This window comes from Manis pentadactyla, chromosome 4 (genome assembly GCF_030020395.1).
Source record: "Manis pentadactyla isolate mManPen7 chromosome 4, mManPen7.hap1, whole genome shotgun sequence".
NCBI classification, from domain to species: Eukaryota; Metazoa; Chordata; class Mammalia; order Pholidota; family Manidae; genus Manis; species Manis pentadactyla.
This window is the reverse complement of record NC_080022.1, coordinates 187,030,707-187,058,219: the sequence shown is the minus strand read 5'-3', so window position 1 is coordinate 187,058,219 and position 27,513 is coordinate 187,030,707. Positions and strand designations below refer to the sequence as shown.

Below are 27,513 nucleotides of genomic sequence, written 5' to 3'. Positions count from 1 at the left end.
CTGACAAGCCTATGCACCCCACCTCCGACCCTTTACCTTTACCCCATTCTTGAAAGGCTTCAAAGACAGAATCCTAAGCCCTTAAGCGCACCTCTTCTCTAAGGCTGCCTGGACTCCCTTCTTGGAGTGTGTATCTCTTAAAAGACTCCTTACTGCTCAACGTACTCCAGTGGTGTCTTTGTCATTTTGTTATTTCATTGTCTTCCAGACTCTAAGCATAAGTCTTCACTCTCTCTGTCCTACCCAGAGAAGCAAACAAGCCTGCTTTTCTCCACCTTGTCTCTAGCCTGTTCCTCCCTGAGAGTGCATTCAAATAAAACTTTCACTGTGCTTCACTGCTGTGTCTCTGTCCTTCAGTTCTTTGTTGCAGTGGGACGAGAACTGAATAGAAATCATCACCCCAACAACCCCAGGATGTTTTCATATGAGTTCTACCAAATTGATGACATTCACCAAACAAATATATCTTCTGGAGCAAACTCCATCAAGCCGATGTATTTCTGTGGTTCATTTCCTATTTGGCACAAACAAGTCCCAAGTTTTTCCATTTACATTTTTATTGTACTGGAAACTTCAACTGCTTAGGTCTTTTCCGTAAGATTTAATTATTATTTCTTGTATCTCTATCATGTACAAGAGTAATATCTATAACACAGGTATTTATCATAAAGTTCATATGCATCATAACATCATATATGCAGAGCAATCTCAACATTTTGGGCTTTGGTTACTTTGAGTTTCTATGGTAACTGAAAAGTGGTAACGATAAGTTGAAATACTTGGAATGTCCCCGTTTTTTTTCTAGATCATTCTTTGGGAGATATATACATACATATATATCAATTATATATGGTAAAACATGTGTAACAAAATTTGCTATTTTATCCATTTTAAGTGTAGTTCAGTGGCATTAAGCACATTCACATTTCTATGCAACCATCACCACCATTCATCTCCAGAGCTTTTTGCAGCTTCCCCAACTGACACTCTACCCATTAAACACTAACTCCCCATTTTCTGTAAGATTTAGTAACAAATGTGTAACTCACGACTCAACTTGAAGCTATATCAAATTTTACCAATGACAGCACCCGCCATTTTGAGCCTTTTTTTTCTACCAAGTTCCCATTGTCTGGGGTCAACTTTTTAACATCTAAGTTAAAAAACCTTTGATGCTTCTATCAGTGTCAGTAAAGACATTTACCATGTACAGTTTTAGCCATTGTCAAATTAATTTTGTTCATTTCTACCAGTAACGATCTTTATGAACTGGGTAAGAAGCTGGTAGCTTGGATCTACTTCTCAGCCTAATTTACAGGAAAAAAATTCACAAGTTTGGGAAACAGAGTGGGGAGAGAAAGTCACACAGAAATTAACGGAGACTCCACACAGAAGGCAGGAAGCAGGGTGAGGCTGCGTTAGTTTCATTGTTTGCTAAGTTCTCAGGGTCAAAGTTCTCCCTAGTTAACTTGAGAAGGTCAAGACCACGTTCTTGGAAGGCCCGAGAGTTCCCGTTCTCTGGCAACGCTGCGGAACACCAAACTTTTTGGTCTTTGCCCGAGAATGCAAACAGCATGTGCTTGTTTAAAGTTATCTCTACTGCAAGGGGAGGGTGGCTCTCTTACCGTCACCTAAACTCCTTTCCTGTGAATTGCCTGTTCTTGTCTTTGCCCACATTTCTTTTGGGTTACTGATTTTTTTCCTACTGTTTGATGAGAATTTTTATACACGAGGGGCTTCTCTCATTTGTCCTCTCCCCCAGCCGCTCGCCCCCTTTCCAATTTGTTGTCTTTGGACTGTCATGTTTTTTTCCTGCACAAGTTTCTAATGTTTATGCAGACATAATGACTCAGCTTCTTTAGTTTTGTTTTTTGTCATGCTTAGAAAGGCCTGTTCCACTCAGATGATTTATAAGTCATTGAAGATTTCTTCTGCTTTGGGTTTTTATGTTTAAGTCTTGACCCCTCCAGAAGTGTATCAACGGGAGGTGCGGGGAAAAGTGTTTGGATTCGTGCCTTCCTAGATTCAGCCTGCTACCCCGACACTTTGTTTGATAGGCAGCTTTGCACGATGGATTTGAGATCCCGCCGTCATCACACCAAACTCCCCACGTTCTAGAACCTACTTCCAGTCTCAGCTCTGCCTGCGGGCCTGCCTATCCGTGCCCCACCCAGATTCTTTTACGGGCGAATGATGGAGACCCAGAGTTGCCAGCAGATGTCTGCAAAGGACGGGGAGCAAGAGAGTGAATCCAGCTCTAGGAACAGATCCACGAGCTGCCCCTGGGTGCTAGGCAACCAAAGTGGGCAACACAGGCCCTGACCTGCTCCGCAGTCAGAAAGGACAGCTTCATAGGGCTTTGACGTCACACAGAAAACTCCAAATAAGCTTGAAGGACTAAGGGACAGGAAAGGACAGAGCTCAAAGTCCCTGATCACCCAGACTGGGTGTCCAGGAGGGTGGGGGCAAGGCCCCCATGGTGACAAACCTACAGGACAGCAGGGGAATACCAGACTGGGGGGGCCGAGGGCAGACTCCCCATTCCTCAAAGTAGGTGTCCCAGGAACAGAAGTCCTGCAGCCTACAGGAAAAAAGTCTGTGTGTCCTTTGTGCTGGGACAGTGTTCTGAAGTCACTTTGCAGGCTGCAGCGGGGAGTGGATGGCCAGGCCAGAAATAGGAGGCCTTCACGAGCTGCTGCTGGCTTCTATTCCTTTAATGTCACAACTTTTTGGTAATTTTGTTATCATCTTAAAGTTGTTAGTAGTACAAGGAATACTCCTATGTCCCTTACCCAGGTTTTGTTTACATGTTCCTCATTCACGTTATCATTTTCATTCTGTTTATCTATATTTATATAGAGAGAATATATATGATCAGAGTGTGTGTACATATGTATTCTGTATCTCATATGCATACATGTGTGCATGTATTTTTTACCTGAATTATGTCACAGTAAGAAGGCATTATGCCTCTTTACTGTAAAGAGTTCATTTTCTCATATAGCCAAGTACAGGTGTCAAAACCAGGATATTTAACAATGATAGTTACCTAATCCACAGTCTATATCTATAGATAGCTACATATAGTATGTCACATATATAGATGTCTACGTATTCATTTTAATAAAAATAGGAACACACAGCAGGCAGTGCATTTTTGTTCTGTCGTTTGCTTCCCTTAAGGCATTTGCCTGAACAGGGCATAAGCTAAGGGAATAATTTCCAAACCCAGGTGTGGTGACAACTTGGGTCTCCTGCCAGCAGTCCAGAGGTGTCTCCTAAGAAATTTGTTACAAATATTAAATGAAGGCCTACAATCTGTGAGTCATTTCCTTTAAAAATCTAGAATGGGTTCAAGCTACATCTATAATGTCATTCTCATTTGCCTGCATCTTGGAAGCTTTCTGAATATTTTAATGTTTCAAATTACATACTACATTTAAATGCTGATTTCAGTCTTATCCTAAAAGACTCAAAGAATCCAGAGAAAGCAAAGCAAACACCCACCTTCACGTGTCCCCATCCCCAGAGAGGAGCACAGGCATGAGGTGTGGGCCACCCCAGGCTCTTCCCTGCACCACACACATGTGCATGGAAACACGTCACCTTGTGGGTGTACATTTTATGACATCATCAAGAGATAGTACCATATTGTATCATTGAACATCTTGCTTTTTGTCACGTCACAGTACATCGTGGAGATTTCCAATGTGCTAAACATAGATCTCTTTCTAATGGCTACATGGTGGTGAGATTGCTTATTCCCTACTGATGAATATTTAGGCTATTTCCTATTTTTGCAGTCATCAATCACTACTGAACTCTTAGCTATTCAGAGTGGGGAGAGAGGAAGTGGGGTGTGGAGGGTGGAGGACAGATGGTGGGTCCTTGGGAATTGCACACACCCCTGGTGGGGCAGAAGAAGCCTGTCCTACCTGTCACAGGGTGCTACCTTGAGGTTAACACCCCAGGCTTTCAGGGGCACACCCAAATGTCAGGTGGCTAGGACAGAGGGGATAAAGGGGTGACAAGACAAAACGAAGTCTGGTTTGGGAAGCTCTGACAGAAGGGTCAGCCAGAGGCAAGTCCAGGTATGGCTAGGAGCTGTCATCTTTGTCACTCCTCAGCAGGCAGAGGGGTCAGACTTGGCCAGGTGGCAGCTCTGGGCACCCCACAGCAGTGACCTGGGCTGGCCCCTCCCTGGAGGCCGCTTGGTCCAGGCCAGGGAAGGCCACGGAGCGGAGGTTTTTAGCAGTGCTTAGAGCAGCGAGGATGGGCTAGTGGCAGGGTGAGTGGACCTGCAGGCACTCCCGGGGCTGGCGGGGTGGCGGGCAGGCTCGCTGGAGGAGCTTCACAGTCAGGGTGCATGCCCCCTGGGGTTCAGGTGCCATCAGAACTCCTGCAAGATGGTTTTCAAAATCATCTGCAAAAAACCCCAAAGCCCCAGAACTGAGAAGCTCTTGTGAGAACCTCTCAGAAAGAATCTGATTAAAGAAACAGGCCGCATCAGCGGTCACAGAGATGGCATTTGATGTGACAGCCCTTTCGCACCTCTCATTTGAAATGTTCTAATAAAGCTCCCAACCACACGTAGGCTTACCTCTAGCTCGATGCCCATTTTTGTATGACCCACAAGCCAAGAATGGCTTTACATTTTTAAGCAGTTGAAAATAAAAGAGAATTATTATTTCACACCATGTAAAAATCATAAAATTCAAACTTCAGCATCCATAAATTAAGTTTTATTGGAGCACAGCCACATTCATTGTTTATGAACTGTTTGTGGCAGCTTTTCTTATAATGGCAGAGTTGGGTAATCGTGTCAGAGATGGTGCAGCCCCCAAAACCTAAAATATTTACTTCTTAGGTTTTTCAGGAGATGTCACTTATAGTTGTTTGTTTTTTCCCCAGATAAAAAAAGCAATACATGTTCTTAGTAGAAAATGTGAAAATAGATTTCAAAAATGTACTTACAGTACTACTGGTAAATGGCTTTTTCATATGCACATTTATGCCTCCAAGGGTCTATAGCTGTCCATGTATTTTAAAACTAGAAATACACTGGACCAGCTGTTTCCTGTGTTTTTGCTCTCCTAGCTGAATTAATCTGACCTATCCTAACTACCTTTCACAAACTTCACTTTATTACCCGATTATCTCATAACTTAACCTCACTGGACATTAAGGTTTCTAAGTTTTGAGCATGCGAAAGCTGCACAGACTATCTGTGTGTTTGATTAAGCTGAAGACAGATTCCAAGCAGCAGAGTCACTGGCTCAGCAGGTTTGGATGCATTTTGCCAGGCTGTGCTCCCACCAGGAGTGGCGAGGACTCCCTTCACTACATCTTCACCAGTGCTGGGCATAATCGTAGTGACATTTTCAATGAGAGAAGGGAAAGGACTGTCATTTTAAGTGACAGTTCTATGACCACCAATGCAATTTAACCTTCCCCATGCTTCCTGGCCAATTAGTTTTCTTTTTAAATTATCTCTTATTCTCTGTCCATTTTTCCTATTTATTTCTGTACTGAAAGAGAAGACCATTCTTATTGGTTGGAAAGTGCTCTTTATGTCTTAAGGATATTGACTATGTAAAACCGAATACAATAAAAACCCCTCTAAGGTGGTAGCTGATTAAAAAGTGGAGCTACTCAAGTGCCCACTTTCCCAGAAAAAAAAGAAAAAGAGAAAAAGTAGTAATTAAATCTTCCAGGTGCATGCTAATGTTTTCCCCAATTTATCCTCTGACTTTTAAAGGGCTTTTTCACACTAAAATTGTAATAAACATTTATACACCAAAGCCACCCGCCTTCCCTGTGCTGAGCTGGCTTTGCTTTTAGGCTCACACACAGACAGGCTAACACCCCCCTGTACCTGCCTGCGCCCCCCCACAGCCCCAGGCCATGCTGACCCCACCTGAGCGCCCAGGTATAGGTCGCCTGGGGCCATTTCAGCACGAAGTGAAGTATAGGTAGTCTCCTATTGTCAGGACCCCCACCTCCCAGATGCCAAAGAATCCTCCAGAAGGCTCCTCTGTGCACCCCGCCCGCCCAGCTGCCCTGCTGAGTAGGGGCTAAGGCAGGATCCATGCTGTGTGTGGTGAACGGGCGCGTCTCACCTGGGTGAGCACGTAGTCCTTCCGGGTCAGGTTCCAAATGATTTCAAAGTGATCCACGTCATGGAGTTCTTCAAACGAGGCTTCCCACCCACCTCGGCAAAGTGTCTGGATGCCAAAATGAGCGAAGAGGAAGCCTGAGGCCGTGGGAGCACCAAGCCTGGCACGCACCAGGGGCTCACTATTTGCCGAGTAAATGGCTGATGGTCTTGGGGTCCATTTGGGTGAAATAAAGAGGAAGATAATGAGATCACATGATCCTCAACCTCTGGCCAAGAGCAGGGTCCTGGGGGGTACCTGATAGAACTCTCTGGACTGTCGGTGGAATTCAGGGGAGTCATGTTGGCCCAGGATCACCAGCACACGGCACATGGGATCCGCGGGCTGTGTCAGGGTCGCCCCCAGGTGCCACTGTGGGCTGTTCCTCTGAGCAACCTCCCTGGTGGAGGGGGTGGGCAAGGGTCAGGACAGAGACGCCTTTGTCCCCCACCCCCACCGCAGCTCTCCCTGCGGGCTCCAGGCTCCAGACCAGCCGGAGGGAGGCGGGAGCAAGTGGCTCACAGGGTCATGAGGAGAGGGGCGTTGTGAGAGGTGTGCAGGATCGGCTCTAGGTCGTAGATCCCACTTACCAGGAAAAGGCCTGTGAAGGTGAAGGACAGAGGGCCAGGCTGCAAGTGGGGCCAACACTCCACCCAGAGCAGGCGTCACGCAGGCCCCAGGTGCGGCAAGAGGGGCCAGCCCAGCCTCGAGGGCTGGAGGGGCAGGACCAGGGTGGGGACAGAGGAAAAGCAAAGCAGGCCCAGCTCACAGCGCTCAAAGCGCCCAGGACAAGCCGCTCAAGGCTGCTGGGATTTTGAGCAGCTGGTACAGACCATCTGGCACATCAGGGGAGGGTGAAGGCTGCCCAGGCGGGCCACAGTCCCCATGGACACCTCTGAGATTGGGCGTGACTCCATGGTTGGGCCAACTGGCCAGGAGCATCATGGCGGCCAAGTGGGCCCCAGCTGAGTGTCCACACAGATAAATGCCCCTGAGATGGGTCAGAGCAGAGTTGGATTTGTGTCAGTTTCCTAGAGCTTCAGGCCAGTATCAGGGAGTCCCAGTTTGCCCTCTGCTCCACAGGCCAGAAGGGCAGCTGGGCTGAATCCACTGCTCCCCCAGCCCAGCTTCGCCTGATGAGAGGAAAATCTGCAGCGACACCCACTGATTGCATGGATACAACTTCTGGACAAACACGATGCTCCGGGTCACCTGGTCCACCATCTGGTCCAGGGTGCCTGCACAGAGCACGAGCTGGCGTCAGGGGCTCCCTCCCCGCTGAAGCCCACTGGTCCTTGTACCCAAAAGGCCGCCCTCATTACCTTTGGGGGCAATGTCGTAAGCCACTATCACCACGGCCACTCCCTGTGCTGTCAGTGGGTTCACCATGAAAGCTGATGTATCTTTACTGCAGGAGACAGACGTGACAACAGGAGGCAGCTTAGCCACTCTGCTGCTGTGCCCTGTCCACCCAGTGCAGCGCCCCTCCGTGGCCCCCATGTGTCACAGGAAGACAGCACGCTCTGTCCTTACCACATCACATGCTAGCTATGGGGCCTTGGAGACTTTATTTAAACTCTAAGCCTGGTTCCTCCTCTGTAAAATAGGGACAATTACGTTCTTTCTCTGAGGGTACCAGTTTTGAGAATCAAAAGACATCAGACATGAGAGAGCTTTGCATTGCAAAGGGTAGGGTGCAGTGACAGGCGCTGTCAGGAGGAAATGCTCAAAGGGCGGCGGGGCCTGTCCCAGGGGCTCCTCAGTGAGGTCCCAGACCGCGCAGGTGTCCTGAGAGATCCCAGTAGCCTCTGCTGATTTCAGGGTGACCTGCTACCCTGGTTTGCTGAAGACTCTCTTTTTTACGGCTAAAAGCCCTGGGTCCTGGGAAACTCTTCAATCCCGAGCGCACTGGACTGGTTAGTCACTGTGGCGTTCCCTCTGGGTACAGGAGGCTGGACGTGCTTCTCACTGGGTACAGTGGGTCAGTGAATCCGATCCTAATCCCAGTACCGCAGAGGTGACCTCACTTGGAAATACAGTCTGTGCAGATGCAACTAAGAATCTTGAGACAAGATCACCCTGGATTTTGGATTCTAAATCCAATGATTAGTAACATTATAACAGGAGAGGAGATTTGAGAGAGACACACAGAAGACAGGAAGATGAAGGCTGGATGGAAGTGCTGTGGCCACAAACCGAGGAAGACCTCGGGCCCCAGAAGCTGGAAGAGCCGAGAACAGGCCCTCCCCTTGGGAACGCTGCCTTGGGAGGGAGCATGTCCTGCTGACACCCTGGTCTCAGACCTCTGGCCTCCAGAACTGTCAGAATCAATCTCACTGTTCTGAGCCCCCAGTTTGTGGTCATTTGTTGCAGGAGCCCCAGGACACCCAGATGCTTGGGAGAGATGAGTCTCCCCTTTCCTCTGTTCATCCAAATTCCCTCACTCACCTTCCACTCTGCCAGTATCCTCCGTGGAAAAACACACAGACAGGCCAGGCTGCACACAGGACAGAACAAAGCGCGTGGCTGAGGCTGGTGCCCGGCTGGGCTCTGCCAGGGACCACCTGCCCGGCCCTTACCTTCAGACATGCCCTCAGGAAAATAGATGTCCAGTGTCTCACCGTGGCCCTCTCCATAGGGGATGTGCAGCAGGCTCCTCCTGGTGGCCCGGGCCCTCTTGGTGGCTGCCTCGGGAAACAGACAAGTTGCTCTAAGCGCGACCTCAGGCAGCAGCCATTTATGCTTTATTTCGGAGACAGGCTTTGGGCTGACCAGCCAGCCCCAGCTGCCAGGGCTCCCACGACAGATCTTCCCCGAGACCCCACCATAATCTGGGAGGGCACATCCCAGGTGTGTGTAGGTACAAAGAGACCAAACTGGCCCACCCAGGCGGGGCCAACACTACCTGCTGGTGTCTGTCTATGCATGAGATGGCAGTTCTGACGGGCACCATCTGACCACCACTTTACGACCACCGCACAGCATGCTTATTGTGTGTATAATATTTTGCTATATGCTCCAGGAAGTATGAGCTTTTCCAAGGATTTGGAAAAATGACCTTTTAGGGATGCAAGATATAAACTCACATTAAATAAATATATAATGAAACAATATGAATTTACAACTGAGTGCCATGACGGGGAGGTCAGAGGGATATGAAAATTGGCTAGGACTTGAGCCCTTGAAAGGACAAAGGGCATTGTAAGAGAAATAAATACCCCAGGCAGGTGTGGGGGGAGGCAGCCCTGTATGTTCACACTGCAGTACAAAGTGACCCCCAGTCAACTGCTCCCCCCAAATCACTGAATTCCAGGTAGCTTATCTCCTCCCAACACTGGGTACTGCGCAGAGTGTACACTGGTAAGCTCTTTTGGGGGGCAACTTGGAACTATGTATCAAAGCCCAAGAAGAGCACATTCCTTGATGCGTAAGCCCCTATCCATATATTTATTGTAAGGAAATAATTAGAAATATTTCCAAGGACTTATTTACAGATGTCTACAGGAATGCTACCTATAATAGCAAAACATTGGACAAACCCCAAGTGACCTGTAATAGAAGATGGGTTAATAAATACATGATGCTATATCCCCGTCTTCTGATTTACTGATTATCCCAATATTCATCACCCTTGATGAATCCATACTTTTCACCTTGTTTACTGTCTGCTGCCCTCACTAGAACATAGGCTCTGTGAAGACAAGGGCTTTGCTTTGCTCACATCTGTACACTCAGGAGCTGATAAAAAGTAACCACTCATAGGAAAATTGTGCAAGGAGTAAATAATCAATAAGCAGTGTTGTCAACTGAATACCAAATGGAAAGAAAAGGTTCTTTATCCCTACCTCACAACAAACCAGATCAATTCCAGATGGATTACAGATCTCAGTGTCAAAGAGAAGACAACCAAGCTTTTAGAAAAGAAAATAGGAGGGCCTCAAGATCGTGGAACAGGCAAAGAGTGTAAACAGGACCCAAAAGGCACTCATCCAAAAGAAACAGAAGAGTAGTTCATGATGTAAAGAGGAAAAGCAGGTCATATTATTACCATGCAGCAGGACCAGTGCCATCTTTCTCATACTGAACATTTTGTGGGAAGGGACCTGCTATGTGGGATCCATGTCCCTGGAGGCCCCCAGGTCCCCAGCCTTGGTGGCCAAGGAGAGCCCAAAAGGACAACACTGCTCCCCTGGGCTGGGTGATTCTGCACCTTCAGAAGGGGTAAACTTAGTAGGTGCAGACAGTGTGTATAAAATGTGTTTACCAAAGTTTTAAAATGGACCATCTTCATTTCAGCTGGACTGCTCAAAGCCAAGAGAAATAAAAGGTACAAGAGATGCTAAAGCCAGGGACCAGGCTGCCTTTGCAGGGAAGGAGACGCGTCTGCAAAGCCCGTTTTGCCGTCACGATGTCTCCAACCCCACTGGAGTGCGAGCGCAAGGCCAGAGGGAGGCTTCTTAGGAAAGAGAAATGGCAGGTTCATGTAACCAGTCAGACCAGTTGCTTAAGCCAAACAAACCACATCCAATGATGAGGAAATCTCTCGGCAATCCCTCCCCTCCTTATTCTGAATGCCAGGTCTCCCCGTTTCTGCTGAGACCACCCTAGAGCCCCCTTCACTTCTCCCCGGGAAGGCAGTAACAGCCCTCCCAGCTCACTTGCTCCTTCCAACAGATGATGCCATTTACGCAGTCCTTCTGTCTATTGTTTATCACCTTCCCCATTGGGCAGGGGTTTGTCCATTTTGCTCACTGATACATCCTGTGCACACAGGTGAGTAACCAGCACATGTCAAGCGTCCGGTACATGTTCATGAAATGGATCAGTAAATGGTAAACTGATCCTAGGCTGAGAGGCCCGTGGACTTGGCTACCACAAGACAACGTGCTGTGAGCAGCCTCACGCACACGTGATGACACCTGCGAGCCAGGGTCTGTAGGAAGTTTGCTCTTGGCAATGCAGTTTCTGGATCAGAAGGCACCTGTGTTTGTCATTTTGAGCCCACTGCCCACTGCCCTCCGCGGGGGTTGGCCAGCTACCCTCCCACCAGCACAGTGTGAAGATGCTTGTGCCTGACAAGCTCATCAGCAGAGCAGGTTCATCAAAAGGTAATGATTTAATTGAAACAAGAGTTCTTAAAAAAAACACACGAGCCAACCAGATTTATGTTGTGCCCAAACTAAGTGGTTGGCGGTGAGCAGCTGAGTTCAGGGACAGAGAATGGGGTGGCCCACAGCCTCCCCCAGAGCGTGTATACCACCAGCTCTCCAGGCCGTTGAACCCAAGGGGTGGAAGCCAGGAGGGCTTCAGCAACTAACCCTTACTACAAACTTCCTTTCCGATAAAGCAAAAATTGGATTTCAAATACTCACAACCCAAAGCGTCAGAATTCTTATAGTCAGAAACTCCAGGCCTAGGATGCAGGGCCCATGGACCCATCTGAGCATTGTGTTAGAGCAATTAGGGAAGTGGGGGGCCAAAGACTAATGCAAGAATGGGGCGGGGAGACCCACCAGAAGTCACGGAAGGGTTGAAGACCAGGGGTTGCCTACATGGAGTGGCAGCAGTTTATGAGAAGGCAGAGGCCCTTGGCCCCCATCTAGTTAGCAGTTAGTGACAGGGTTGCAGAGGATTTTATTTTTTAAATCCTTTTCAATAAGCATGTACTCCTTCTAGAGTAAGAAAATCAATTGTCACCTAAAAACAGCCAACTTGCTAGTAGCTGCTTGCCTGTGATACACTCTGCGGTTTGGTTTAACCCGTACTCACTAATAAAATGTGTTTTCTGCCTCTTCTACCTTTGCGGAGGTTTCCTGGGTCGGCAGGAGACTTCGTTTTCCATTATTTCTGCCTTCCATCCCTTTGCTGTCGCCTAGGAGTCTGATGCCAACATGACCATCTCCGAGTCCGCACTCAGCACCGGTGAGGCCTGGGAACTGCGCCAGCAGACGCCAGCTGGGGCGGCACTCACGCAGCCGCCTGGCCATCGTCACTGCTGTCCCCTGGACATTCAGCTCAGGGAAGTGGCGACCATCCCGACCTGCATGAGCCTGAGCAAGTTATGTAACCTCAACATGCAGGGCCTGGATAAGAGTGAGGTCGGTGAGGCCCCTGCCTTGGGTACAACACTGGGCGGCTGCGTCGGAGGAAGCCAAAACGTCAGCAGTGAAGATCGCTATGAGTTGAACTTCTGTGCCTCCCCAGTGTTCCTGTGCTGAAGCCCTAACCCCTAATGGGATGGCATTTCGGGGTGGCGCCTTTGGGAGGTGATTAATTTGGATGAGGTCATGAGGGGAGAGCCCCACCATGTGGCCTTAGAAGGGCAAGAGCCCAGAGGACCTTCACACCTTGATCTTGGACTTCTAAGCCTCCAGAACTGTGAGAAATAGATTCCTGACAGTTAAGCCATCCAGTCTATACATTTTGTTATGGCAGCCCAAGCTGACCAACACTATGACAAATAATATTTAAATGCAGTATTTTTTAAAGCAAAATTAATGTCAAAAAGCCCATGATGAACAAGATGTCCACATCTGGAGCGGCGACCGGCTCCACTCCCGCGCATGCCTCGCTCTGCTTTCTCCCCTGGCCCCAGCGCCTGTTACCAGGCTTGTGCTCTTTGGGTGTGAAACGGGTCAGTTGCACACCCAGGCCCTCTGGTCCAGCTGGAGTGTCAAAAAAGGGAAGGGAAGTGGAGAGTACGCTCAAAGCTGTCCACGGGGATGGAGGGCGATCACTAGCCCCCGAGGGCCGCAGGCAACACATTCTTCGTAGCTCGGGCTCCTTCCAGGTGAGTCCATTTCCCGGCATGGCCAGCTCTCTGCTCCCTCAAGACGATTCAGACAGACAGCCTTTCTGTAAGCTCACATCGATCTCACCACACACTCAAATACTAAATGAGCGAATAGAGATACATGTATTTGGCACAGAGCCGGGCACAGCAGGGGACTCTTCAAAGTCTGGGGCGAGGCTCCACCGCACTTCTATAAAGGACAGGGAGGGCGATGGAATGTGCTGGAATAACCCCACAAGCCTGTTCTTCCTGCTGGATTATCCGTTTAGAGAACCACCAACCCTTGGGACTCTGTTCGGTCAGCTGTGACAGAGCAGATCTGCCCGCTCCAGCGTCCCTGGCTGAGGCTGGAGCCGGCTGCTTCCTGACTCGCACTTCCCCCACGAAGCCTGCTCCCCCGGCCCCGCCGGGTGCTTCACCAAGGCAAGAAGCAAAGTGCAGCACTCTGGACACGCAGGCCGGAGACGGGAGCTAACCTCGTGACTCACTAGCTGATAGGTTCCCAGACCTGTTTCTTTAAAGAAAAAAAAAGGACTCTTTGCTTCTTACAAATAGCAACAATATCCCATGTTGGGTGGCCCTCCTATTCTCACTCTGCCCTGCTGTGCCCCTGTGGCATGTGGTCCTAAGGACCTGGGCACGGCTGGCTGAGCAGGATGGGAGAGGGAGCGCGGTGGGTGGGCCTTTCCTGCCTCCAGCAGCCCTGGGGCGAGGGCTCCACGAGCCTGGCTCTGAGCAGAGGAGGCTTAAGCTTCCGTAGCACCTGTCTGGGAACTGCCCCAGAGGCAACTCACACCCCCCTCACAATTCTGAACCACTGCCACATGCCAAAGTCCACCAGAAGCAGCCAGAGGTCGCCGTACCCTCACGTCCCATCTGTGAGTAGGTCCTCAGGGCCTCCTCTGCTCCCAGTCGGACGACCCATCTGCTGGGTGTGTACTGATTCTCCAGCTCCTAGGGGGCACAGACACAAGGTCCTGTAAGACCTTTGTTTCCCACACACAGTGTGCCCCCACCCTCCGTATGCCTGGATGCTCCTTTCTGGGTGCCATGCAAAGCCCCTGTCCCAATATCTCAGGCTCTCCTAGACTATAGGAGGCCAGGGAGCTGGGGTGGCCACTGCAGAGAAAGTGACGTGGAGCTGTCCTTTTCTGAGAGGTTGATTCTAGCTGCAGGACACAGCACAACCAACAGCACAGAGGCGAGAGGCAGGCATCAAAGGTCAGTTTGGAAATGTTGATGAAACAGAGGTGAGGCTGCAAAGCTGGGGCTGGCAGATGACAGACGTCAGGATAAGATGTTGAGATATAACACAAAAAGAAACTGGAAACAAGGTTCTGGAGAAAGGGCTCAAAGGCAAAGGAGAAAGGGTGGAGGTCAGACTCGGAAATCTGAAGACACGGTGGCTTCACGGAAAGGTCCTGGACTCTGGAGTCAGATGGGCTGAGTGCCATCCAAGCTGCATCATTTACATACAGGCTGTTTTACCCTGGGCAATCGACTTACAGTCTCTGGGTCTCCGTTCCCTCATTTATAAGATGGGCATAATGCCAGCCTCACAGTTACAAGACATAAGGCATGTAAATGCAGTAAAGCTAACTATGCACATGTGGCCTCTTTCCTCCTCCCCACGAATGGGTTTCTGAGCCCGAGGTCTTTGGATCTGGAGAGTCTGTACCTGTAGGATGTTTACAGCCAGACCCGTGACTGCTAACACCATTTTTGTAGCTATTATGTATGATAATGATAATGCAACGGGTTTCTGAGAGTCGGTTGATACTGTATGTAGACAGCTGTGTGTCTGTCTGTGTGTGACTGAGAATGCTCGCATGTGTCCATGATCAGAACGACTGCCTAAAATGCAGGTAAATTAGTTAGGTAAGTATAACTGAACGGTAATCACCAGGAGGCTTTGCACACGCTGTCCCCTGCTCTCACGGCCGCTTCGGTAAACACGGCCTTTCCCCATCCTGGCACAGCCCCCACAAACGTTGCATAACCTAGGACTAAGGGCAGCATTTCTGCCCCAACCCCTGTGGGTTTATGGATATTAACACGGCCTGGACTTGAATTTTCTCCACCCTGAAAATGAGGCTAACAAAAGCTTTCCTGTGGCGAGCAGTAAAATAGACCACGTGCTAAAGCTTTCCGGAGCTGACACACGGCAGGCCCTCAGCGGCGCCCACCGAGCAGCTTCTAAGCTGCCTTTGCGCATCTGCCATCTGACCTCCTCAGCCCCGGCCCGGCCCAGGCCCCGCCTGCAACCCGCCTACCTCATTGGACATCGTCTTCCAGGGTGCCTCGCACTCGGGACCTTCGCGCGGGGCCTCCATCCCGCCAGCTACAGCGCAGCGTGCGTGCTCAGTCAGCTCCCTTATAAAGGGAAGGCGCGAGGGGCGGGGCGAGGGGCGGAGCACGCCGGGGGCCACGTCCACCGCCCGCAGGGCCGCAGCCCGGGGCGCTCCGGGGCCCCGCCCACCAGGGGGCGGGCTAAGGCCAAATAGCCCGCCAGTCGGCAGCCGCGCGGTGATTGGCTCCGGGGAGGTGGCTCCGGCTTGCGATTGGCCAGCGGCCGGCAATAAACGCTAGGGGCGCGGGAACCGCCACTAGGCGGTGGGACGGCTGCAGCGTTCTGGCTCTGGGCTGTGAGCTTTCCGGAGGCGCCATGAGCTGCATCAACCTGCCCACTGTGCTGCCCGGCTCCCCCAGCAAGACCCGGGGGCAGATCCAGGTGCGGGCGCCAGGCGGATCGCGGCATGAGGAGGCGGGGTGGGAGCGGGCTGGGGGTTGTGGCTGGTGCCCTGGCGTCCTTGCTCAGCGGGCCCTGAAGTGACTTCTCCTCTCCTAGGTGATTCTCGGACCCATGTTCTCAGGAAAAAGGTAATGGCTCCACGGGGGCGTGGATGGGAGCTGGGACCACCTCTTCCCCGGAACCCCGTCCTCCTCCCCGGCGCCCCGCCCTGGCCTGCGGCGGCGCTCGCAATCCGAGCCCCACTGCGGGACCGAGTTCCCGCCTGGATGCCGGCCCTCCCATTAAAGTCATTCAAACACCGCGCTTCCTGGAGCTGGTCACAGCTGCTTACAGTTTAGCGCCTCACTAAAGTCCACAAAAAGGTCCGTCCAAGTCTTAGAAATCGTGTGCACACAGGCCAGGCCCCGCGGCCCGGCAGAATCAGCACACCTTCCAGGGGACTGTTTCCTTAGATGAGAATTTCCACACTGAGCGGCCAAGCCAGGGCTTGCTCCCCTGACGTGCCAGAAACTTTCCCTGTCGGAGGTGAGGCAGGTGCGCCCCTGAGTGACTCCCCTGGCCCATTCCTTGATGGCCCTGGAGTATCACTGCAGACCCCTTTTCCAGAAGGTGAGGCTTAGGGTAGGCTCTTGGACCCAGAGGCAAAATGCTTTCTTTGCACGTTTTATGAAGTCAGTTCAGACTAGGGGAAGAATTCTGGCATGGCATTGCTTTGAAACACAACCTGGAGCCCTCTCCTGGGCATGTGGCACTTGCCGTCACCCACACCACCATATCCCTGAGAAACTTGTGCCTCCAGCCCTTCCCCTGACCACCTGGGTGCCACTCCTTTCCACCCTCCCCATAGAGAACAACTTAAAACTTATAGTTCCCAGGCTCTCCAGTGGCATTCGGCACTGTATCTGCCCCTCTTAGGTCTACTGTGAATTCTCAGAGCACAGGCCCTTCCTGTCCTCACTGGTCTTTCCCACACCCAGCCTGCCGTCTTTCTGTCCATTGGTGGGTCTTAGGGTGTACACCCCTAGAAGGCAGTGGGGAGCCCGGCTGTATTGATGGGGTCTTCCTTGCCCACTGTCGGCCTCACCTGTCACTCTGCTCTTGCAGTACCGAGCTGATGAGAAGGGTCCGCCGCTTCCAGATTGCCCAGTACAAGTGCTTGGTGATCAAATATGCCAAAGACACACGGTACAGCAGCAACTTCTCCACGCATGACCGGTCAGTCCCTGCTCCCTTCTGTCCTGCCCCGACACCTTTTCTCAGAAGCCCAGTGAAAATTCACAGGGCCCAAAATACACTGTCAGAGCTCATTAATGGAGATGGTTAATAATGCTGAAGCGTGGCACTGAAATTCAAGTCAGCAAACTTTCCAGGTTGCTTAGCAAGGTAGCCCAGGACTCTGCCTTTCACTGGACTCCAATACAGTGATTCTTAACCAGGGGCGATTCTGCCCCAGGGTCCAGCTGACAATGTCGGGAGCTGTTCTTAGTTTGCACAACTAGAGATGGAGGGGCATGCTACCGGTGTCTAGTGGGTGGAGATCAGGGATGCCAGGCAACATCTTACAGTGATAGGACAGCCCTCTGTGACAGAATGTTCTGGCCCCAAAGGTCAGTAGCACTGAGCAAGGTTGAGAAAAACCCTGCTCTGGAGTTTACACTGGTGCGGAGGTTACAAACCAGCTTCGTGTGGCCTGCATATAGTTTTTACTCAGTTTCTCAGTTGGCTTGTCCTTGCTGACTCCCTGCCATCTATGGCCTTCACGTAGTTTATCTGCTTGTGCCCTGTGGACATCTCAGTTGGCAACCTGAGGTGGGGATATAAAACCCCTGCCAGTTCCTTAGCAGCAGATTTGGGCCTGGTGGTTTTGAGCCTGAGACACTCTTTTCTCAGTCCTCTGGACTTGCCCACCTGAGCCCCAGCAGCAAAGCCGTGCTGCACCATCCACAGGGCTTGTGGCCTCAGAGCTGCCGGGTGTGTGGCTCCAGAGTGGCGACGTGGGGTTTCAGAGACCAGGCTGCTGGTCTCTGGGACTTAGAGATAAGTGTTGGGACTTGGGTGACTGGTGCTCCCAGCCATGCTTTCTGATGCAGGTTGTTTCATCATCCAGCTTTGCATCCCCGCCGCACAGGGCCGGTGGGTGTGGGGAGAAGGGGCCAGGATGGTGAAAGCCGGGGGATAGCACTGCACGGGGATAGAAGTGTGACTCCCAGAGTGGGGCTCAGCCGGGTCGGACCCAGGCTCTGCCCTCAGTGCCACAAATCCTTGGGCTGTAGGGGCTGGGCTGGTCCTCGGCAGTGACCAAGCCCTTGGTGTGGGGGACAAAGCTCCAGAGAAGCTTCTTGCCTTGCCCACTCTCTGGTTTTCTTTATTTGGGGAGGGAATTGAAAATGCAGGAAATACTTTCATGCTCTATCCAGCTCTTGAAGTATGATTATAGCAAAATTAATCAGTAATTAAATGCAAACAGAAGTAAACATGAGAAAAACATAGAAACAATTTAAAAGGACAGAGAACAGAGAACAGCATCCCTCTTCAGAAAAGGCCCTGGCTCTGGGGCCAGGTTGGGGCCACTGTGTCATTTATGACCCTGGAACATCCCCACATGTGCCCTTTCACTTTCAGACTCCCCTGGGTAGGAATCCCCCCACAGCAGCTGTGTGACCTCGGGTTGGCCCGGTGGCTCTGCCCCTTAATAGCGCTATGACCTTGGTGAAATCCTTCAGTCCACCAGAGGAGCTAGATGCAGGCGTGCTGCAGCTCTGCCGGCTGGAGTCCAGGCTTTTCTCTGCTGGGATCCCAGGGCTTGTGGTCTTAAGAGCCTGGTGCTCGTGGTCTGCCCGGGGCCATGTTAGGACTTCCCTGGGTGGTGGGCACTTCTGCCTTTGTGGGCCCCTTCCTACAGTCATTCTATGATTTCATTGATAAAAAGACAAATATAACGTAGGCTGAGTTTTGAAAGCAATTAAGCCGTTTCTTTGGCCCCTGAAAGTATAATGGGCCCTGGGCAGTGTACCTGATAAAGTCACCTTGTCTGCCTACACCTGCTGAGCAGAAGCGAAGGGCTTCTGAATCTCAGTTGAGCTTTATTGTCAGACGTTGCTAGTTTCCAGTCTGAAGCATCAAGTGAAACAGCTTGTTGAGTAACTGGCTTTCTGAACCAGGCCTTAATTCTCCTCAGCTGCCCCCACGGGCATGATTTAAAGCTCTGGGCAAACATCACAGCGCCAGTCCCTGGCCGCTGCATTCAGGTTCCTGGTCTCCTCGGTCTCCCCACCTGCTCACTCTGCTTTTTCTCCCCAGGAACACCATGGAGGCACTGCCGGCCTGCCTGCTCCGGGATGTGGCCCAGGAGGCCCTGGGCGTGGCTGTCATAGGCATTGATGAAGGGCAGTTTGTAAGTTGGCTTGTCCTGGTGTCATTGTTCCTGTGAATCCCTTGTCTGTCTCTCTTTTTCCTCTGCTGGTTTGGAAGTTCCCCTGATCTCTCAGTAAACAACGTTAACTTGCTTTAACTAGGGTCTGAATACCCTTGAACTGCTTTCCATGTTTTGTTAGGTGAGGATTTATTTTACCTTTGTAAAAAATATATAACTTTACTGTGAACAGAAAAATCAGATTTCTCGACAATGGCGTGTAGGGAGGGTTTTGTTTTGACTCATTGTTTCTTCTTGCTGAAGTACATTCTTTAGTAGTTCTTGCAGCCATGATGTGTGGATGGGAAGCTCTCTGAGTCTGGTATGAAAATGTCTTCATTTTGTTCTCCAGTTTAAGCAAATGCTAGTTGGCCGTTGTTTTTCCTTGTTGCTTTGGAAAAGCAGTGTGGCGCTCCTCGCCACTAACAGGGAGGCTGCCTCCAATCTAATGGCTACTTTCCGGGCAGGGAGTCTGTCCATTCTCTCAGAATGGAGTGCCCCGGGGAGCTTTTGTTTTTAGTTCCCTTGTTTTCTAATTGCTGTGCCTTTTTCATTGAACACTCAGGCCTTCATTTCTGTGGGGGAGAATGAAGCCTTTGCCAGCTGGAATCTCTCCCCATCTCTGTGACGAGTCCTGGGTACTATCTCCCAATATGTGTCTGCCTTCCATGACTGTCTATTTCCAGGATTTCTGCTAGTTCTTTTCTTTTTATCTGCTACTCTAGTTCACATATGCTTACTTTTGTTTAAGAATTGACAGTTTGTTTGTTTTTAACTGATGCTGTGCCTTCCGTTGTCTTTCTGAAAACCTGGTTTTAAAGTCTTTGCCAGCTCAGTCTGTTGGTTTTCCCTCAGAAGCGGGTGGGTCCTCTGGCTGAGTTCGGCTGGGAGGCTGTGGGGTTACCACCACCTCCGCCCAGTAGCATAGTGAGGGTGTCAGGAGCCGCCGTCACAGATCAACCCCATGCTTCAGTAGCTTCATACGATAGCAATTTTCCTCAAGGCAGTGGTGGGGAGTCATGCCAAGGGGTCTCCCACCTTCACACCTGGCTTCTAAGATGGCCTGTGACGCAGATGGTGGAAGAGGGAAACTGGAGGGCCGCTGTGCAGGGTTTTCATGAGCCAGGAGAAGTTGCACATAACTGCCTCTGACCTGCCCGCTGGAATTTGGGCACGTGACTCCCTTTACTATACCTTTAAGTAGCATCTAGAACAAGAAACTGGAAATAAAGAAACTTTTGTGTGTTTGGTGAGTGGTTAGCAGTCCTTCCCTCCCAGGTTCCATGAATCGGGCAGCTTGGGCCATGCCACCCCACAGGGGCATCACAGGTCCTGCCCCGCATAAGTCACAGCCCCACGCTTTGTTCCCACAGCGAGGCCAGCCAATCCCCCAGAGGTGAGCATATCCTTTGGCGTGTGCCCTGTGGAGGCAGACGCCCAGCGGCCTGTCTCCATGTCTCTCTGCTCATCTGCCTTGCTGTGTCCCTTCCATTTCTGACCTTGGGGGTTGTCTTGCTTCTGGGCACAACTGCATCTCATGTCTCACACGCACACGGACATTTATGTTTTCTTTTGTGGCTGGATGGTGGGGAGACAGCAGGTAAGAAAATGAGCCCAGAGTGGGAATGGGGGTAGTTTTTCCCTCTCTCCCCAAACTGTGGTCTCAGGACGGATCTGAGGCGGCCCGTCAGCTTTGGGGGTGTGGCTCTCAGAACAGGGAACGGAGGCTTTGGGGGGCTCTCCCTTTCTGACCAAGTACAGTGAGCTGATGGCAGCTCTGCTCCTTGGCGTGTGTAAGGTGTGTCACAGGGCTGAGCCGGCCACCCCTGTGGGGACTGTCCTCTTCTTTCTCCTCCTTGGCTGGTACTCGAGCACCCCGGGTAGCGGCCAGCCGGCCGACTGCCCCACGGTGCTGCTCCTTGTGTGTATGTCCACTGTCTGCCTGGCCGCAAGTAAAACTCTAGATCCTATAACAAGTGCTTATTGTCCCACTGTAGAAACATGGAGAGTGGGTGAAGGGTCTTCCAGGCCCCTTGTTCCCCATTTTCTGGGCGGGAGGGAGGTTTTTTCAGAGAGTAGCCACCATGCCTTTCTGATGAGGGCCCGAGTTTGGTGCAAGGGCTTCTTGGTGACTCCGGGTGAGACGCAGAGGCACTCAGGCTGTTTTGGGGAAGTCACTGGCGTCTGGGTGAGGCATCCAATGACTCCAAGCCACAAGCTGAGGACGCTGTGGCAGGTGGGCACCCTGCTCCCGGGCACGCCAGCCCTGCCGTGGTCACTGCCACATTGGTTAGTGGGTGCTTGGCAGGGTGCTGGTGGCCCCAGAAGTGCTCAGCAGTAGTGGAAACCATGATTTGAAAAAACATACTGGTGTCTTATTTCTGTCTTACTATACAAGTAGTGACGCGTGAAGTCTAGAAAAAGTTACGGCAGCACCTAAGAAAAAAGAAAGTCCGTTATCTGACTACTGTTGCCATCTTCTAGCCAGAGACCACCAGGACCTTTCTTGGAGCTGGACGGCTTGGGTTTGTCACTGCAGGGAGGACACACGCCGTGGGCACCAGGACTGGAGAGGGCTTGGTTGTCTCCACATCTGGTCACCAGGACTAGAGCATATGTTGGGTCATTCCAGCTCCGCTCTTGATTCTGTGCTCAGGAAGGCAGGTTTGCAGCAGCATCGCACCCCCATCTCTAGGGCGGGTGGCCCAGAGGAGCCCTAAGCCAGCAGCATGGGCTCCTGTCAGCCGGGAGAAGGGGGACGTTTGGGGCTTCCCGGCCTAGATGGTGCTCACATTCTGTCTGTGCTCAGACCTTACAGGGGTCCTGCTTCTGTCTCGATCCCCATGGAGTGGCCTCTCTTGGTGCTCACGTTCCATGGAACTGACGGTGTTCAGGAGGCCAGCACCCGGGCCTGCTGCGGGTACCGGGCCAGCTCCCACTGCCTTTCTCTTTTTGCCACCCAGAAAAACAAACAAAAAACATGGAACACGTTGGTCTGCATCCTGCTAGTCTTTATAGATGTGTATTTTTTTGTAGATGGGTCTCGTGTCAGATTCTGTGACCATTTTTCCATGTCAGCAAATACCCACCCTTACACATGCGCCATATCCTGAGCAGGACCCCTTGTGCGTGGTATTTAAAGGGTGTGATGGACACTGTAATGTGGACATCTTGGGCTGCTGTCTGGTGTGCTGGGATTTATCTACTAAGTGAAATGTGGGTCAAGTGGCCAATCTCATTCACTCATTCATTCGGTAAGCATTTTCTGGGCTCGCACCCCGTGGTATCAATGTTCTAGGAGCCAGGGGTATCCCCAGCATCTCTGCCCTTGACCTTGCATTCTGGTCAGGGAGAGAAATAAGTAATAGGTTAGGTGGTGACAACTGGAGGGAAAAGACAGCATGGGGGGGGCACAGCTAAGGTGGGGATGCCCAGGAGGGGCCTGCAGGAGAGCGGCAGGGAGCCAGGTGGGGGACGGTCCCATGCATGCTGGGTGCGTCCAGAAGGGAGGCCAGATAGCTCCCGGCAGGCCAGCAGAAAAGACTGAGAAATCACCCCTGGGGGAGCCTGGGGAGTGGAGGGCAAGGGGGCAGAAGGGTGAGGCAGCCAGGCCTTTGCAGAAGTCCCCAGGCAGGAGGAAGGTGAAGGGCGGGGTGGCACGCGGACACACACACACACACCCTGTCCGATGGCACCTCTCCCAGCACTGCCGCTGATGCCTCCTCCCACGTGTTTCTCCATCTGTAAATGCCTTCTAAGGTCCCCCATCCATCCTCCCTTTGGCTTACCTTCTGTCCAGCAGATGTCAGGTGACCTATGCCGCTTTGTCGGTTGTTGTGACCACATCTCCCCCATCGTCGTCTTTGAATTTCGTCTGTGGCATTTCATTCAGGCATTCGGCCTTCACTAGTTGAGGGGTCTGCTTTGTCACATCCTTCATCCCTGCCCTTTGTGGCTTTTGCCTTTTGCCCCTCAATGCCAGCCTGTCTGCCAGGACACAGAGGCCTCTTCGGCAGAGCCAGACATCCTTCTGCCCCCCATCATGAGCAAGCCAGCTCTTGGCAAGATGAATAACCTCCTCGTAGGCTTCCTAATCTCTCCTTTGGGTTCTTTCCCCTTCACCGAAACTTGTTTAGGAAGTAGATTGCTGCAGGTCCCCGGGGGTGTGGCGCTGGCAGATGAACCCAAGTGGGCAAACTCGTCACCATCAAGAAACTCCTCATGTTACTTTTCTACCTGGATTCCGTGTGACTGTTTTTTAAACGTGTCAGAGCTTTCAGGACAAATGCAATCTGAGTTAGGGCTGTCCTGTGGCTGCCACACAAGTACCATAGACTTGGGGGCTTAAACAGCCGAGATTTAGTCCCTCATAGCCTGGAGGCCTGAAGCCCGAAATCAGAGGTGTAAGTAGGAATGTTTCCTTCTGAGGCCGTGGGGGACAATCGGTCCCGGCCTCTCTCCGTGGCTTGAAGACGCCATCTTCTCCCTGTCCTCACATAGCTTTCCCTCTGCAGGTATGGGTCCTTATTTCCCTTTCTTATAAGGACACCAATCAGATTAGAGTTCGGCCCACCCTACTGACCTCACTTTAATTGGATGACCTCTACAAAGCTGCTATCGCCAAACAAGGTCACAATCTGAGATACTGTGGATAAGATATTGTGGATATCATAGGGATTCAGGGGTGGGAGCAGACACAATTCAACCCGTAACATAGCTTAAAAACCTAATGGCAATAGGAATACATACCAGTAACGTGGTTACCAATGGACATTTTGAAATATTGCAGACAACCTGGGTGCCTCTATCCTTATCTTTGATCTCCCAGGAACCCCTGCTGGAGGCCCAGGTTCAATGTTTCCTTGGGGAGGTGGATGTGAACAGGGGACCAGGTGTCAGGTGGAAGACTTAAGCTTTTGTGGGCACTGGGGTAGTGGGCAGGGGTCCCCAAACACTGGTGTGGAAGGACTGGTGTCCTGATGTATGCCTCAGCGTGGAGGGTAAGACACAGGGGTGCTGGGTGCCATCTTCCTGTGTCTTCCCCAACCCTCAGCCAGTAGATATTTGGCAATGCCTAGAAACAATTGTTTATGGCGGCTGGAGGAGGGGGAGATTGGCTGACTGACAGCCCCTTGCAGGTTGGAGCTGCACTTCTATGACCTGCGCTGAGTCCTTTAGAGAAGAAGGGGGCTTGTGTGTGACTGTGCTGGGGTCTGGGTGGGAGGGGCCCGTTTCCGTAGCTCAGGCCCAGCTAGTTCTGCAGAGGGTGGTCAGGCTTGGCTTCAGCTGAATCCCACTTGAATTTCTCTTGGTTTTTTTAACTACCTTCATGGTCTTTGTCTTGCTAAGCACTTGGGTTTCACTAAGCTTGCACCCCAACAAATGGGTCAGTGGATCCTGAGCAGCTTGGAGTGAGTGGCCCTGTACCCAAAGACAGTGTCGCCCTGTCACCCAACCCAAAGACTCATCACTGAAAATTCACCAAAGGATTTGCCGTAGGCCACTTAAAATGATGTTTGATTTATCAAGTAAAGGCGCCTTGTGTAGGCCCTGAATGTAGCCGGCTGTGCTGTGTCATTCTGCTGTGTAAATGGCCTGTGGAACCCTGACCCCCATCAAGGCATCGCATGGCTTGTTCTCTGTTTACTATTTGAGTGCCTCTGATTCTGAAAGAATACCGAGGGCATTCCATGCCATTTCCTAGGCTCAGAAACATGGAGTCGGGTCACCCGGCTAATGGATCCAGCCAAGCGCCAGGCAGCCCTTTGCCCCCGCTTGTGAGCACTGCCGTGTGAGAGCATCCCCAGCCGGGCTGCACCGCCCTAGGGACGGGCCGCGGTGCCAGAGCGGAATGGTTCCGTGTGGAAAGCTGGCGGCGTGAAGTGACGCGGGCGGTCGGGACAACTGCGCAGACACTCGTCTCCCAGTCGGGGCCACCCTGTTCTCGGTTCAGTGCCGATCTGGGCGGTGGGACCATCAGATAGAAACAGCAGGGTCTTCTGCGTGTGGCTCCTGGAAGCTGCTGCTCAGAGGCTGACTCTCCCCTCCCCCCACCCCTTCCAGTTTCCCGACATTGTGGAGTTCAGCGAGACCATGGCCAACGCCGGCAAGACTGTGATCGTGGCTGCACTGGATGGGACCTTCCAGAGGAAGGTCAGGTGTCTGATCCCTGTCTTGGGAAGGAATTTGATGGGTAGGAAGGGGCCTGGGCAGGCACAGGACCCTGCACAGAGATGGCAGCCCAGCGGGGTCATCTCCATTGCAAAGCAGTGCTACCTGGATGACCAGGGTTTGGCACCTGGGGCACTGAGAGCTGCTCAGACCAGGCCTTGCCTGAGCTCAGGCAGTCAAGCCAGACCCAGCTCCCTGGCTGGCCCAAGAGTGAGTCCATCCCAGACGGGATGCAGTCTGCTGCAGGGGATGGTGGTCTGGGGGAAAGCAAGGTCAAGGCGAGGCTTCCCCGCTTCAGTGCTTGTGAGTCAAAGGGTTTCAAGGAAAAAGCCACTTGGCCAAGTGGATGTGCTCACCTGCCGTCTATCCCTGGCACCGTAGGCTTTCGGGACCATCCTGAACCTGGTGCCCCTGGCCGAGAGCGTGGTGAAGCTGACGGCGGTGTGCATGGAGTGCTTCCGAGAAGCCGCTTACACCAAGAGACTGGGCACAGAGAAGGAGGTACCTCCCAACTGCCTTCCCCGCGCGGGCGGGCTGCGGCCCGGAGGCGCTGTGCTCCATCTCAGTCCAGGCCCTTTGTGTCCCCATGGCCAGGTCGAGGTGATCGGAGGAGCAGACAAGTACCACTCTGTGTGCCGTCTCTGCTACTTCAAGAAGGCCTCAGGTCAGCCTGCTGGGCTGGACAGCAAAGAGAATAAAGAGAACTGCCCGGTGCCGGGAAAGCCAGGGGAGGCCACAGGAGCCCGGAGGCTGTTCGCCCCTCATCACATCCTTCAGTACAGCCCTGCCATCTGAGGGGCTGGGGCCCCCAGCCTGGGAAGAGCCCCTGCCCAGGACACTGACTGGCCACGTCCCTTTCCTGCCGCGCCCCCTGGTGGATGCCTCCTGCCCCCTGCGCGCTGCGAGGCCTTTCAGAAGAGGAAGTCGTGCGGGAGAACTTTCACCAGCACCAGGGCTTTCTGCCTTGTGCCCTTGCCCGGCTGGTGGGCTGCGTGTCACCTCTCTCTCCTTTCCTGCCCACCAGCTCTTTCTCAGTTCCCTTCCCAGCTACCGGACTGCTCATGCTCTGCCCCCTTCCGGAGCAGGCCGTGCGCTGTGGCTCGGGGTCTGGCCGCTGCAGACGTCCCCCTCCTCCTCCGGGGCGAGGGGAAGAACCACATGCCATGGTGACGCTGGAGTGCGGGCCTCTTCCCCCCGTGTGGCTTTCACTGTTGAGTTTCTGTTCTCACTGACAAGTCCGCGCAGCAGCACCGCGAGCTCAGCACCAGGCTTGGGCTCCCACAGAGGGTTCCTGCCCTCTGCCTGGGGCAGGCTCCAGCCCCTGAGGAGGGCTGCACTTGTGCCCTCTCGCTTCCCTTTGGGCTGCCAGCCCTTCCCGCGCTCTGGTGGTCATTTTCTCCAGAATCACAGATTCTTTCACATGGGCGGCACCCGGCTGGGGCCTGGGTCCCAGGGGCTTGTTTTTTCAAGTGTATGGGATGGGCAGGAGCACAGGCAGATGCCGAGTCCAGGATTCTTCTCTCGTGTGAAATTAATAAGTAATATTAAAATTTATTGGTTGAGGAAAGGATACGTCTCCTAGTCACCTGGGATCTCTGAGTCTCACTATAAACAGCTTTGAAGTGATTTGGGCAGGGATTTCTCTCCAGACCTTTTCCTGGTACCACCACTCTCTCAGCCACGGCCCTTGTTAACAGAAATCCTAAGAAGAACAGTTGCTCACTCTTCTGTCCAGATGGGTTTCAGGACAAAACAGGTTGACAGGGGAGCCCAGGTTGGAAAGCAGCAGCCGTGGGCAGGGCCGCCAGCCGGGGCCGTGAGGTCAGGTTTTGTTTGTGAAATGGACACTTGGTTATTCAAGAGCCAAGACTCGCTCAGCTGTGCCTTGGAAAACTCCCTCAGAGGCCTTGGCTTGTGTGGAGGCAAGAATCCCACCAGGGCCTGGGCTCTAGGTGTGCCCCTACACAGAAAGGGTCAGGTTCCTGGACGGCCTCCCCTTTGCTCTACTCCAGTCCGCTAGTGATTGGTCCCAGACTGCACAGAGGTGTAGTACAGTGCTGGGGCTGTAGTTCACAGAACGCTACTTTGGATTTTGAAACTGTCAGGCCCACTTTTAACAGCTCCCTCTGTCATTGCTCAGAAGGGCAAGCTGGGAGTTGTTTCAGGGGCCTTGGCCTCTCCTGCCAGAGATGGGCTCACTTCGTGGGGTGGGCTGGGTCTGTTTCCTGCT

At 52.1% G+C, this 27,513-nt stretch overlaps 2 protein-coding genes and 1 long non-coding RNA gene across 7 annotated transcripts; 1 reads left to right on the top strand and 2 right to left on the bottom strand.

The window, feature by feature from the left end:
- Positions 1-578: 578 nt before the first annotated feature.
- LOC130683621 (uncharacterized) lies at positions 579-3,572 on the bottom strand. The gene is made up of 2 exons (XR_008997494.1): positions 3,435-3,572; positions 579-3,077 (listed from the first exon to the last, which is right to left on the bottom strand). It is a non-coding gene; the product is annotated as an uncharacterized LOC130683621 (long non-coding RNA).
- Positions 3,573-3,976: 404 nt separating this feature from the next.
- Positions 3,977-15,351, bottom strand: AFMID (arylformamidase). Of its 4 annotated transcripts, XM_036910400.2 has the most exons (11): positions 15,222-15,351; positions 13,812-13,902; positions 8,735-8,839; positions 8,604-8,652; positions 7,478-7,563; positions 7,321-7,393; positions 7,049-7,146; positions 6,678-6,756; positions 6,414-6,555; positions 6,120-6,224; positions 3,977-4,423 (listed from the first exon to the last, which is right to left on the bottom strand). In XM_036910400.2, the coding sequence occupies exons 1-11, from the start codon at positions 15,279-15,281 to the stop codon at positions 4,391-4,393; spliced, it is 921 nt and encodes a 306-aa protein (XP_036766295.1). In that variant the 5' UTR covers positions 15,282-15,351; the 3' UTR covers positions 3,977-4,390. The 4 variants fall into 4 exon arrangements, with proteins under 4 accessions (XP_036766295.1, XP_036766296.1, XP_036766297.1 ...); XM_036910401.2 differs by lacking the exon at positions 13,812-13,902 and having other exon boundaries at positions 6,989-7,146; positions 8,735-8,843; positions 15,222-15,313; XM_036910402.2 differs by lacking the exons at positions 7,478-7,563; positions 13,812-13,902 and having other exon boundaries at positions 6,989-7,146; positions 15,222-15,334.
- A 129-nt stretch (positions 15,352-15,480) lies between these two features.
- On the top strand, positions 15,481-27,212 carry TK1 (thymidine kinase 1). 2 transcript variants are annotated; one of them, XM_036910411.2, is made up of 7 exons: positions 15,481-15,679; positions 15,797-15,828; positions 16,805-16,915; positions 19,001-19,094; positions 25,176-25,265; positions 25,665-25,784; positions 25,855-26,023. In XM_036910411.2, exons 1-7 carry the CDS (start codon positions 15,614-15,616, stop codon positions 25,885-25,887), a joined length of 546 nt encoding a protein of 181 aa, XP_036766306.1. In that variant the 5' UTR covers positions 15,481-15,613; the 3' UTR covers positions 25,888-26,023. The 2 variants fall into 2 exon arrangements, with proteins under 2 accessions (XP_036766306.1, XP_036766304.2); XM_036910409.2 differs by having other exon boundaries at positions 15,523-15,679; positions 25,878-27,212.
- Positions 27,213-27,513: the final 301 nt, after the last annotated feature.